General features: G+C 36.7%; 1 protein-coding gene across 1 annotated transcript; it reads left to right on the top strand.

Annotated features, from left to right (window-relative positions):
• The first annotated feature begins 12,080 nt into the window (after nucleotides 1-12,080).
• Nucleotides 12,081-13,019, top strand: Or5aq1 (olfactory receptor family 5 subfamily AQ member 1B). Its single transcript, NM_001000321.1, is given in 1 exon segment — nucleotides 12,081-13,019. A coding segment is annotated over 1 exon segment (939 nt).
• Nucleotides 13,020-13,863: the final 844 nt, after the last annotated feature.

Here is a 13,863-nt window from a genome sequence, read left to right as displayed (position 1 = left end):
GCTACAGCCTGTCAGCCATATCTTCTAGGCACTCCACAGACCATTCCTTCCTAGTCTCCATTTATTCATTATTGGATTTACCCAAGTCCCAACTCTGCAGAGACCCTTCAACTCCGTAGGCTATGTCTGCCAGAAGGGGGTAAGTTGCTTGAAAGACCTTCTATTCTTCCTGTTTTCCCTAGATCCAATCTTCCATTATCATCCCTACATCAGAGCATAACTCCTGTGGTGGCCTTTTCTGTCTGTCTGATCCCAACTCATGTGGAGTCACAAATTTTCCCCTTCTTTTCTATTTTCCTTAACTTACAGCTTTGTCACAAACCTCAAAAGCAGCAGGCACTGCCTGCTAGCCCAAGGGCTATTCCTCCTGAGACAACAAAGAAGCTAAAAGTGAAATCATGCCTCTCCTACTCTTCCTCATATCCACCACACAGTCTCAGTTCCAGCTCTGCAGTAGAGAATGTATTAAATTCCAGCCTGTGGCAGGCTGACCTAGTGAATTAGGAGAATCTGAACTAATGTGATATTCTTTTCCTATCTGACTCCATTCCAAATGGATTACAAGACCTTGAACTTCAACATTCCTTCTTAAAACACATCCCACTATCCATTTCTCTAACACCAGCAGGCATTACCTGTAAGGATGATAGCTGAGTATTCTAGGAAAATGGGCAATACATAGAAATGGCACTGTGAAAATCTAGAATGGAAACCAAAACCTTATACCACAAAATACCCTAAAAAGAAATCAAAACAAGAAACCAGCAACTAGAACTCTAATCATTTTCCATACAAAAGACTAGCATAAAAGTTCAATCAATGATGTCATGGAAATATCTCTCCAATCAGACCCTGCTACATCAGGCCCTGAATATTTCAACACAGCTATGGTTAATGATTCTCATAATGTAATAGTGTTGGCCTGCTAAGGACTGAGATTTAAATGCCTTCCATATTTCCTGGCAACTTTTTGTTTAAAATATATGTTCTGTGATTTTTGTTATTTATTTTGCTTATTTATTTTATTTATTTGAGTACACTGTCGCTATCTTTAGACACACAAGAAGAGGGTATCGTATCCCATTCGACTGTGAATGGGTTGTGAGCCACCATGTGATTGCTGGGATTTGAACACAGGACCTCTGGAAGAGCAGCCAGTGCTCTTTACCACTGAGTCATCTCTCCATGCCCCATGTTCTGTGTTTTGAGAACTCAATTCCTCCTACTAGCAGGGAAAGCATTTTTCTTACTGAGCCAACCACTGACATTTGTGTACCTATTTATTTACTAATGTATATGAGGGCTGCATGAATACCTGAATGCCAGAGGAAGAAATCAGATCCCATTACTCATGGCTGTGAGACGCCACATGGGAGTTGAACACAGGATCTAAAGGGTTGTTCTCCCCTTCAGCTTCTTCAATCCTTCCCCTAACTAAACCATAGGCATCCCCTACTTCAGTTCATAGTTGAGTGTGAGTATATGTTTCTGTCTCAGTTAGCTGCTGGAAGGGCCTCATCATAGCATCAGTAATACTGTCAGGCCTTGGTGCCTTCCCAAGAGATAGATCCCAAGTCGTGCAGGTCTTTGGACTGCCTTTCTTTCAGTCTTTTCTCAACTTCTATCCCTGCAGTTCTTTTGTACAGAAACAGTTCTGGGTCAGAAATTTTGACTGAGGGTTAGTAACCCTGTCCCTATACTCGAGGTCCCCTGTCTATGAACTGGAGGTGGATTCTTTGAGATCAATTTCTCTAATGCTGGGCATTTCATCTAAGTTCACCTCCATTGAGTCCTGAGAGTCTCTTACTCCCCAGGTACCTTCTAAAGAGTCTCACCACCTACCACAGCCTACCCCCAATGCAGCTTATCTCCATTCATTCTCTTGGCCCTCTTGGTTTCTCCCTCAGCCCCTGCCCATACCTCATTCTATTCCACTTTTCCCCTACCCCTATGTCCCTCCCTCCACCTATGTCCCTCCCTCCCTCTACCTCCCCCTTAGAATACTTAGAGGATTTTTTCTCTTCTTTTATTACATATTTTCTTTATTTATATTTCAAATGTTATCCTCTTTGCTAATTTCCCCTTCAGAAACCCCATATCCCATCACCCATCCCCTGGTTCTATGAGGTGAAGAGCCTCAAACACATGGGAAACAGGGAAAGTTTCCTGAACAGAACACCAATGGCTAAGGAAGATCTCAGAAGACGGAAAGATCTTCCATGCTCATGGATTGCCAGGATTAATATAGTAAAGATGACCATTTTGCCAAAAGAAATATACAGATTCAATGCAATCCCCATCAATATTCCTACTCAATTCTTTATGAGATAGAGAGATCAATTTGCAGATTCATTTGGAATAACAAAAAAACCAGGAGAGCGAAGAGTATACTCAACAATAAAAGAACTTCTTGGGGAATAACCATCCCTGACTTCAAGCAATGTTACAAAAACTGTCATAAAAAAGCAATAGTCATAAAAATTGTATGGTATTGGTCCAGAGACAGGCAGATAGATCAGTGGAATAGAATTGAAGAAGCATAAATGAACCCACACACCTATAGCCACTTGGTCTTTGACAGAGGAGCCAAAATCATTCAATGGAAAAAAAGATAGCATTTTCAGCAAATGGTGCTTGTTCAACTGGCGGTCAGTATGTAGAAGAATGTGGATCTTTCTGTTCTTATCAACCTGTACAAAGCTTAAGTCCAAGTGGATCAAGGACCTCCACATCAAACCAGATACACTCAAACTAATAGAAGAAAAAGTGGGAAAGATTCTCAAACACATGGGCACTGGAAAAAATATCCTGAACAAAACAACAATGGCTCATACTCTAAGATCAAGAATCGACAAATGGGATCTCATAAAACTGCAAAGCTTCTGTAAGGACAAAAGACACTGTCATTAAGACAAAACAGCACACCAATAGATTGGGAAAGGATCTTTACCAATCCTACATCTGATAAAGAGCTAATATCCAAAATACACAAATAGCTCAAAAAGTTAGACCACAGAGAGCCAAATAACCCTATTAAAAATGGGGTACAGAGCTACACAAAACATTCTTAGCTAAGGATTATCGAATGGCCATAAAGCACCTAAAGAAATGTTCAACATCCTTAGTCATCAGGGAAATGCAAATCAAAATAACCCTGAGATTCCATCTCACATCAGAATGGCTAAGATAAAAAATTCAGGTGACAGCAGATGCTGGCAAGGATGTGGAGAAAAAGGAACACTCCTCCATTGTTGGTAGGGTTGCAAACTGGTACAACCAGTCTGGAAATCATTCTGAAAGTTCCTCAGAAAATTGACATTCCACTCAATAGCTGAGGACACAGCTGTACCTCTCTTGGGCATATACCCAAAGGATGCTCCAACATACAACAAAGACACATGCTCCATTTTGCTCATAGCAGCCTTATTTATAATTGCCAGAAGCTGGGAAGACACCAGATGCCCTTCAACAGAGGAATGGATTCAAAAAATGTGGTACATCTACATAATGGAGTACTACTCAGCTATCAAGAACAATGATTTCATGGAATTCATAGGTAAATGGAATGAACTAGAAAATATCATCCTGAGTGAGGTAACCCAATCACAGAAAAACACATTTGGTATGCACTCATTGATAAGTGGATATTAGCCAAAAAGCTGGAATTACCCAAGAGGCAATCCACAGACCACAGGAAGCTCCAAAAGAAGGATGACCAAAATGTGAATGCTCTGACTCCTTCTTAAAAGGGGAAAATATCCATAGGAGGGGATATGGAAGCAAAGTTTAGAGCAGCAACTCAAGGAATGGCCATTCAGAGACTGCCCCACATGTGGCCCATATACATACAGCCACCAAAACTAGATAAGATTGATAAACCTAAAATATGCTTGCTGAAAGGGACTGGATATAGATCTCTCCTGAGAGACACATTCAGAGCATGTTCAATACAGAGGTCAATGCTAGCAGCAAACCACCAAACTGAGAACAGGACCCTATTGTGGGGGTATTAGAGAAAGTATTGAAAGAGTTGAAGGAGCTTGCAACCCCATAAAAACAACAATGCCAACCAACCCGAGATTCCAGGGACTAAACTACTACCGGAAGACTATAATGGACTGACCCAGGGCTCCACCTGCATATGTAGCAGAGAATAGCCTTGTTGGGGCACCAGTGGAAGGAGAAGCCCTTGGTCCTGCCAAGTTTGGACACCTCCAGTGCAGGGGAATATGGGGGTAGTGCAGTAAGGGGGATGTATAGGGAGAAAGTCCACATGGGGGAGAGGGAGGGGAGGGAATGGGGGCTTATGGACAGGAAACTGGGAAGGGGAATAACATTTGAAATATAAGTAAAGAAATATATCTAATAAAATATAAAAAAGATTAAGAATGGACAAATGGGACCTCATAAAATTGCAAAGCTTCTGTTAAGCAAAAAATACTATCATTAGGACAAAATGACAACTAATATATTAGGGAAAGATCTTTACCAATCCTTCATCTGATAAAGGGCTAATATCCAATATATATAAAGAACTCAAGAAGTTATACTCCAGAGAATCAAATAATCCTAATAAAAATGGTGTAAAGTGCTAAACAAAGAATTCTCAACAGAGGAATACGAATTGGCTGAGAAGCATGTAAAGAAATGTCCAAAATCCTTAGTGATGAGGAAAATGCACATTAAATCAACCCTGAGATTCCACCTTACGCCAGTCAGAATGGCTAAGATCAAAAATCAAGTGACAGCAGATGCTGGCAAGGATGTGGAGAAAGAGGAATCCTCTTCCATTGTTGGTGGGATTGCAAGCTGGTACAACCATTCTGGAAATAAATCTTGAGACTCCTCAGAAAATTGGACATAGTACTACCTGAGGACCGAGCTATACTATTCCTGGCATATATTCAAATGATACTCCAACTTACAGCAAAGACAAATACTCTATTTTCTTCATACCAGCATTACTTATAATAGCCAGAAGTTGGAAAGAAACCAGATGTCCTTTAATAGAGGAATGGATACAGAAAATGTGTTACATCAACACAATTGTGTACTACTCAGCTATCAAAAACAATGATTTCACATAATTCATAGGAAAATGGATGGAACTAGAAATTAACATCCTGAATGAGGTAGCCCAATCATAAAAAAAAAAACCCAAAACACTTGGTATGTACTTACTGATAAGTGGATATTAGCCCAAAAGCTGGAATTACCCAAGACAGAATCCACAGACCACATGAAGTTCACGAAGAACGATGACCAAAGTATAGATTCTTCAGACCTTCTTTAAAGGGTGAACAAAAATATTCATAGGAGAAGGTATGGAGACAAAATTTGGGGCAGAGACAAAAGGAATGGCCATTCAGTGTCTGCCCCACCTGGGGAAATAGCACATATACTTACAGCCACCAAACCCAGACACTATTACTTATGCCAAGAAATGCATGCTGACAGGAACCTGATATAGCTATCTCCTGAGAGGCCCTACCAGAGCATGACAAACACAGAGGCAAATACTAGCAGCAAACCATTAAACTGAGAACCTAGTCCCCACTGTAGGAGTTAGAGAAAGATAGATGGAGCTAAAAGGGTTTACAACTTGATAAGAACAAAAATACCAACCAACCAGAGCTCCCAGGAGGTAAACAATTATCGAAAGAGTGTACATGGCAGACCCATGGCTTCACTTGCATATGTAACAGAGGATGACCTTTCTGAGCACCAATGGGAAGAAAAGCCCTTTGTCCTGCCAAGGCTGAATCCCTCACCCCCAGTGTAAGGGTATGTCAGAGCAGGGAGTCTGGAAAGAGTGGGTGGTTGGGGACAGGAAACACCCTCTTAGAAGAAGGGCGAGGGGGGATGGAATAGGGGGTTTATGGACAGGAAACTGGGAAAGGAAATAACATTTGAAATATAAATAAAATATCATATAAAAAACCCTCAGGTGACAGCAGATGATGGTGAGAATATTGAGAGAGAGGAACACTCCTCTATTGTTGTTGGGACTCCCCTATTGTTGGTAGGATTGCAAGCTGATACAACCACTCTGGAAATCAGTCTGGAGGTACGTCAGAAAATTGGAAATAGTACTACCTGGGGAATAAGCTATACAACTCCTAAGCATATACCCAAAAGATGCTCCAACATGTAACAAGGACATATGTTCAACTATGTTCATAGTAGCCTTATTTATGGTAGCCAGAAGCTGGAAAGAACCCAAATGTCCTTCAAAAGAGGAATTGATCCAAAATATGTGGTACGTTTAAACAATGCAGTACTACTAAGCTATTAAAAACAATGACTTCATTAAATTCATAGGCAAAAGGAGGGAACTAGAAAATGTCATTCTGAAGTGATAATGCAATCACAATAAAAAACACATGGTATGCCATCACTGATAAGTGAATATTAGCCCAGAAGCTCGAATTACCCAAGATACAATCCACAAACCGCAAGAAGTTTAAGAAGAAGGATGACCAAAGTGTAGATGCTTCAGTCCTTCTTAGAACGGGGAAGAAAATTATTCATAGCAGGAGATATGGAGATAAATTTGGAGCAGAGACTGAAGGAAAGGCTGTCCAGAGACTGCCCCACCTTGGTGTCCAACCCATAAAGATACAGTCATCAAACCCAGATAATATTGCTGATGCTAAGAAGTGCATGATAACAGGAGCCATATACAGCTGTCTCCTGAGAGGCTCTGGCAGAGCATGACAAATACAGAGGTGAATGCTTGCAGCCAACCATTGTATTGAGGATAGGGTCCCCAATGGAGGAGTTACAGAAAGGATTGAAGGAGCTGAAGGGGTTTGCAACCCATAAGAACAACAATATCTCCCAACAAGAGCTCCCACGGAATAAACCGCCATCCAAAGTGTACACATGGACAGACCCATGGCTCCAGCTGCATATATAGGAGAGAGTCACCTTGTTGAGCATCAATGGGAGAAGTCCTTGGTCAAATGTAGGCGAATATCAAGGCAGGGAGGCAGGAATGGCTGGATGGAGTGGGGTAATAGAAGTAGGGGGAGGAAAGATGGGATAAGGGTGTTATGGATTGGAAAGTAGGAAAGAGGATAACATTTGAAATTTTTATAAAAAAACAGAACAAACAAACAAACAAACTCGTGTAATGCCCTCCACCTCATAAATTAAAAAAAACAGCTTATTCAAACAAATTATTAATCTCCTTTTCACAAATGATAAACAGACTGAGAAAGAAATAAGTGAAGCAATACTTTTCACAATAACCACAAGTAGTATAAAATTTCTAGACCTATATGACAAGAACTTCGAATCCCTTAAAAAGTAAATTGAAGAAAACCTCAGAAAATAGGAAGATCTCGAATGCTAATGGATTGCTAGGATTAACATAATCAAAATAACCACCTTACCAAAAGCAATCTACAGATTCAATGCAATCCCATCAAAATTCCAACAAAATTTTTACAGACATAGAAAGAGCAATTCTCAACTTCATATGGAAGAAGAAAAAGCCCTGAATAGCCAAAACATTTCTTGACAATAAAAAGAATCTAATCATTTTCAAAGCCAAAAATACTTTATTTTTAATATACTTTCCAAAGAGAAAAAACTAAAATGTATCTTTGAATTGTGTATTATTTTTATTTTTTCTAAACATTTTCCATGTGCTTCCAATTTGAATTTGAATTTTAATACATGAGCTGATTGGCTTTACAGTATCATTTATTAATTATAAAAGTAGAAGTAAAACATGTTGGAAATTCACATGTTATATAGTATCCAATGATAGAAAATCTAAAGTATGCTTCTAGTTCTTCAGAATGTTAGCATCTGATAATGAAATTATGAAATATTGTAAACCTCTGAAAGTCTTATGGTTTTGTACAGACAATGTATATCAAAAGAGTTAACATTAAATATATTAAAAACATTGACAAAATTTATTATTTGATGTCAAAATAAGACTGAAAATTATGTATAGGTACTGCACTTTTAAAGAGATAGTATGAACTTTTTTTTATTAGCATAACATTTTAACAGTATTCCAAGTGGCTTACATGAGACTGTAATATTCTTTTATTTTTTTTCTCTCAACTCCTGTCATTGAATTCTTTGTCTTTATTGAACATTATAGCAAGGTGCTTGGACTTAGAGAAAAATGACAGATTCCTTTAAAATCCTATTTGTTAATTTCACTCTTGCATTCAAGCAAGAAGAGGTATTCATGGAATATTCACCAGAAGGCCTGGTAGCTCTCTGGTTATTTTCACACGTGTGATACAAGAAAAGAGCTAATGAGTCAGCTGTGGACATTTGTTACTAACACATACAGAAGATGCTACTGAGTCTTTCCCCAGTAGAATAACAACTACCATCAGCCACCTTATTCCAAATAATAAGTCCTTAAAGATTTGTGAAAGCCAAATTTTTCTACCTCAGATGCATTATTAGTTCAAGCTTTATTAGGTTGTAAGTAACAAACTGCTAAGCTTCCTTTTAAATAGTTTGATATTTTCTGTCATTTTCTGAACATTACAGAAGTCAATCCCTGTTGTCTGTTTGAAACATCACAGTCAATAATTTAAAGTATTATTTTCTAATTTGTAAGATATTTATCGTTCAACTCTCAACATCTCATTAACAGGGTATTATTTACATCATGTATAGACATTTACATTATGATCATGCTAACTGTTCTTGCATATGATAAGACAAAATGTTTCTTTTATTTAATTCTGCATTCATACAGTACCTTAAAGATAATACACAAATTTGAAAAATAAAATTTAAGAATTGAAATTTGTACAAAATTCATGATTTTATATTAATTTAATAAAACACTAATACTTTTAAATATTTTGAAACTATTTTTATTTAGCATTCTAATGAAATAATTTTAAAAACTATTTTCTGTCTTTCTCCATTTTTTTTCCATCCTAGGACATGTTCACAGTTTGGATTTTAAGAAAGTTCTGAAAACTTGCCACAGCAATTCTGTTGCTCACAATGGTCTGCTGCCATTTAAGGTAGAATGACTAATTTATAGTTTTGTCTCATTCACTTTGTGAATGTTGCTTATTACAGCATTAAATGCAGATATTTTTATCAATAAAAAATTTGTATTCAAGAAATATTATGCGATGTTTTCTTCACCTTTTTATTACTTTTCACGTAAAGAATCTTGTTTTATCATGCATAAAACACGAATGATACATTATATATACTCAAGACTTTATTAAAGTATATTTAAGTACTTGTAATAATAATAATACCATTGAAGTGGTGTGTTTATTTATGAAAATAACTATCCTTGTGTATGAACATAGTAAAATTTTGAGAATCATTAGCTCATCTGATAAGATTTAGCAGGGTTCATTTTTTAACCCTAATGAAAAAACATTTAAGGTTGTAGAATAACTCTTACTGTATTCTTGTTCATCGATGAACATGCACTTGGAATGTTGTGCTGCAATCCTGTAATGACTCTTAAATAATTTTGTATTCATTTAAATAGGTTGATTCGTGATGATACATCAGACTTACAATATAAAGGATGCAAAATCAAATTTGAACACGTCTTTAGTAGTAAAATTTTTGAGAACAGAATACTCACAATCATTAGTGTTGTAAATCAGCCTTTTATTTCTACCAGGTGGTCAGGGATTTGAAAGAAAGCAAGATGAAGATATAGGAAGGTTTAGAAAGAGAAAAAGGAATGGAAAAATAATTGAATCACATTTTACTCTCAAAAATAAAGAGTTAATTTCTAAATTAAAAAAATCATTTAACTTTATAGAACCCCCTTTCCTTTTTACTAGCATAGAGTGATATCTGATTCACTGTTCTTCCAAAATCCTCTGATCTGGAGCATCAGTGACTAAGGTGGCTAGGTTTAGGTGGCTGGCCTCGTAGCTATAGGGTGTTCTTCTCAATGGTGATACATCAGTATCCAGAAATACGGAAGAGTATGTCAGCCTTTCTTTATAGTGCCTGGAAAACGAGAGGACCCAATATGGTTTTGAAGTTTCAGGAGCCTCACCGGCTTTCTTTAATTTACAAAATATTCTTTGACTGCGAAAAAAAAGATTGTTAGTGAGATACACACTTATCTTAAAAAAATTTACATTCCATAAAGTTAAATACAGCTGTCATTTAAAGCATGTCATATAAAAGAACATGATTCTTTTTATGAAAAGTACATTTGTAGAAGCAGTTTAATTGTAAAATGCTAAAGTACAACTATTGAAAATAGTGAAATTATTTTGGTAAGCATTGTATTGAGCAAATATTTTCCCCATCTCACTGAGAGCTTTCAATCGCATTTCAGTGCCCCAAACAATATGGTAAATCCTCAGCATTTTCTCTTGCTATTTTTTTCACTTAGGAACATTGAGAAACTCTCCTAGTACACAGACCTTTACTTTGGATTTTGAACTTACTGGATTTTCTTTTAGTAATACTTTTTTTTTTACACACCCACTTATCTCATTAAGTTAATTGATTATTTTATACTCATAATGGATCGTGGGTAGAGTCATTCATTGGACATCTTACATTTGATAAACTGATCGAAAATCCCCAGTGATGTTTAAATCTTAATCTCTATGATCCATACATACAATTTCATAATAGTGTATTAACCTGTGAGTCAGAAGAAGACCATGAAAGGCAAAAATTCCTTGGATTATGCATGTTGAAACTGTACATAATCAAGTGTTCTTTCAAGATGAGAAATGAGGAAGCAATGATAAAAGGCAAATCTAATTTGTTGCTGTCCTAGCAGAAAAGGCTTACTATTGCAGATAGTTGGTTTAGAGGCTCAAAGGGCAGGTATTTGGCTACTAATTGTTGCCATCTTGTAGAACTCCTCCTAGGAGTGTGGCTTCATACCTATGTAGATTTCACCTACAAGATCAGATAGAGTCATGCATGCTACTGAAGTCCAATTAGAAGTGAATGAGTATTTGTTACTTTCAGTCACCAATTTCTCAGCAAATGATGTAGTAGCATCAATTAACCAGAAATTAATGCCATTAATATTATAGCACTCACAAATTCCTCTTGTTCTCTGTCCAATGTTATTATTAAGCGATTCTGCAGCTTATCAATATGTTTATATTTGTAACAGTATAGCAGCTGCTTAAAGTCATGAGGCTGATAATATATGTTCTGTCATTTCAAAAGAATCATATCATATATATAAAGTTGCCTTAATTAAAATAAAAAAACAACATTCTTTGAAAAGGAATTTGGTGTTGAAAGGTCTTACCTTTTAGAAAGAAAATATATACACTCTTGTGGGTTTTCGTGTTTCACAAAATTTCTTTTTTTATATATTATCTATGTTATAGATTGTTTCATTAAATTTAATACTAAAAACTATGCTTCAAGAATGTAAAAATTGAATAAAAACCAAGAAGTGTTATGTAAAATGACACACATAATACTTGATCCTTTTTAAAACAAGGAACAAATGAAAACATGGTTCTATTTTTTTTTTTTGTCTTGACTAAGGTTCAAACTATAAGATGCTATTGAGAAAATGGGTCACAGAACCAGGAAGAAAGTACAAACATAGTTGAGGTAACTTATTGTGAAAGGTGGGTATGGAGGACATGGTATTGAAGTCAGTGTGTTTAGATAAACTGGAATAGAAGTACATTGAAATAGTTATCTGCAGGATGTTTGAAGATCCTTTGTCACAATATTATGGCAAACTTATATCTCGCCTATGCAGAAAGCAGATACATATAAAGAATACTATAGAGTTTTAGTTCAAACATTCTGTACTCAAATCTCAATTTTACCAATAGAGAGCTTTGTATCATGAGATTTTCTCATGTTTTTCTATGCTGAGTTAGTTGACAACAGGGAATAAACAAATGTGCTTTGTAATCATTTTGGTCTCGGTGCATAGATTTTGTAGCATACTATGGGCTACTGCTGAAGTTTCTTTCTTTGTTTCATCTACCACAGGGTAACCTCTCAACATCTCATGCAACATTGACTCTCATATTTTGAAGGAAATATTTCTATGTATTTATTCTTTATTTACATCTGATGATAGCAAGGACCTATAGACTATTGAGAGCATGAGACTCTGGAATCATACAGGTGTGAAAGAATTCATACTAGTCGGATTGACAGAAAACCTTAATTGGCAAGTAGGACTCCTTTTCCTTTTCAGTATAATTTATTTTATCATTCTTGTGGGTAACTGGGGGATGATTCTCTTGATCTGGTTGAATGCCCATCTTCATACTCCAATGTACTTCTTTCTTAGTAACCTCTCTTTTTGTGATATCTGCTATTCTACTGTCATTGCTCCTAAAATGCTCATTAATTTCCTGTCAAAATACAAGTCTAGCACATTCTTTGGTTGTGTTATTCAGAGTTTCTTTTTTGCAGTGTATATAACTACAGAAGGTATACTCTTGTCTATGATGGCTTATGATCGTTATGTGGCAATTGCAAACCCCTTAATGTATACAGTTATTATGACACACAGCATCTGCAGTCAGATGGTTCTTGTATGTTACTTGGGTGGCCTTATTAATTCCCTGACTCACACAATAGGTTTACTTAGACTGGACTTCTGTGGTCCCAACATTGTAGACCATTTCTTCTGTGACATCCCTCCTCTTTTGAAGCTTTCATGTTCTGATGCACACATCAATGAGATGCTGCTTTTGGTCTTCTCTGGAGTGATTGCTATTTTCACTTTCATCATTGTCATGGTGTCCTATATTCAAATTATCATTGCCATCCTGAGAATCCGCTCAGCTGAGGGAAGGCGCAAAGCCTTCTCCACTTGTGCCTCACATCTAACAGCTGTGACATTATTTTACGGTTCTGTGACATTTAGCTATATCCAGCCAAGTTCTCAGTACTCCATGGAACAGGAAAAAGTCTCTGCTGTGTTTTACACCTTGGTCATCCCCATGCTGAACCCTCTAATTTACAGCCTGAGGAACAAAGATGTGAAAGAGGCAGCCAAGAGGTCAGTTTGTAGGGAGAGGAGTGGCCCTTGAATATGTCACTTCTCTGGCTTTGAAAGCTTGATGTGAATCTTCAAAGTGATCTTTGATAAAAGGCAGGTAGAATTTTAGACCAAAATATTTTAGTTATTTTTATTTACCAAATAATGCATTCTCTCAGAGAAAATTTAAAGTGTCTCTAATTACATAATTCTCATGAATCTTTTACATGGTTCAACAAAGCATCCATAAAAGAAGAAATTTTAATAGAATGGTAAATGACTAAACAAAAATGTAGCTTGTGACTTAAAGTTTTAAATAAACTCACTTATATGAAATACCTGTTTTGTTACAATTGCTTTGACTTAGAAAGTTAAGTAAGGAGTTGCAATTAGTGTTATTAGATAAGTAAGGAATGAAGAGATTTCTTCAGCATAATAAAATGGAGAAGATTGTCCATTAAGTGGGGGTTTTATGTTAAACTGAACACATGCCTGACACTGCTTAACTGGTCGAGAACATGAGACTAGATAGCTCAGGGGCTTGTGAAAAAAATGTAAGTCTAATCTACTATATAAAGCTACCAAAAATGCCTTTTGATGACATTTTGCTATACTTGTTGATGAGTTACTTGTTCATTCATTATTCAGAGAAGCTTCCTCCTGCAGTAGATGGACCAATGAATAAACCAATAGTCAGATAATATGAAGAGGGTGAGATACATCTGAACACTCAGCCCTAAAGAGGGTGTCTACATCAAAACCCTCTGTCAGGTCTCAGTGTAACTTGTTGAAGAGGAAGTAGAAAAAAAAGTGAGAGACAGATGGACTTGAGGGTGGATATCAAAAAACAATCCCTTCTAAATCAACGTGAGAAACACACAGGTGAAATCACAGAG

Source organism: Rattus norvegicus, chromosome 3, assembly GCF_021556685.1.
Source record: "Rattus norvegicus strain SHRSP/BbbUtx chromosome 3, alternate assembly SHRSP_T2T, whole genome shotgun sequence".
In the NCBI taxonomy this organism is placed as follows: domain Eukaryota; kingdom Metazoa; phylum Chordata; class Mammalia; order Rodentia; family Muridae; genus Rattus; species Rattus norvegicus.
This window is presented reverse-complemented; position numbering and strand designations above follow the sequence as displayed.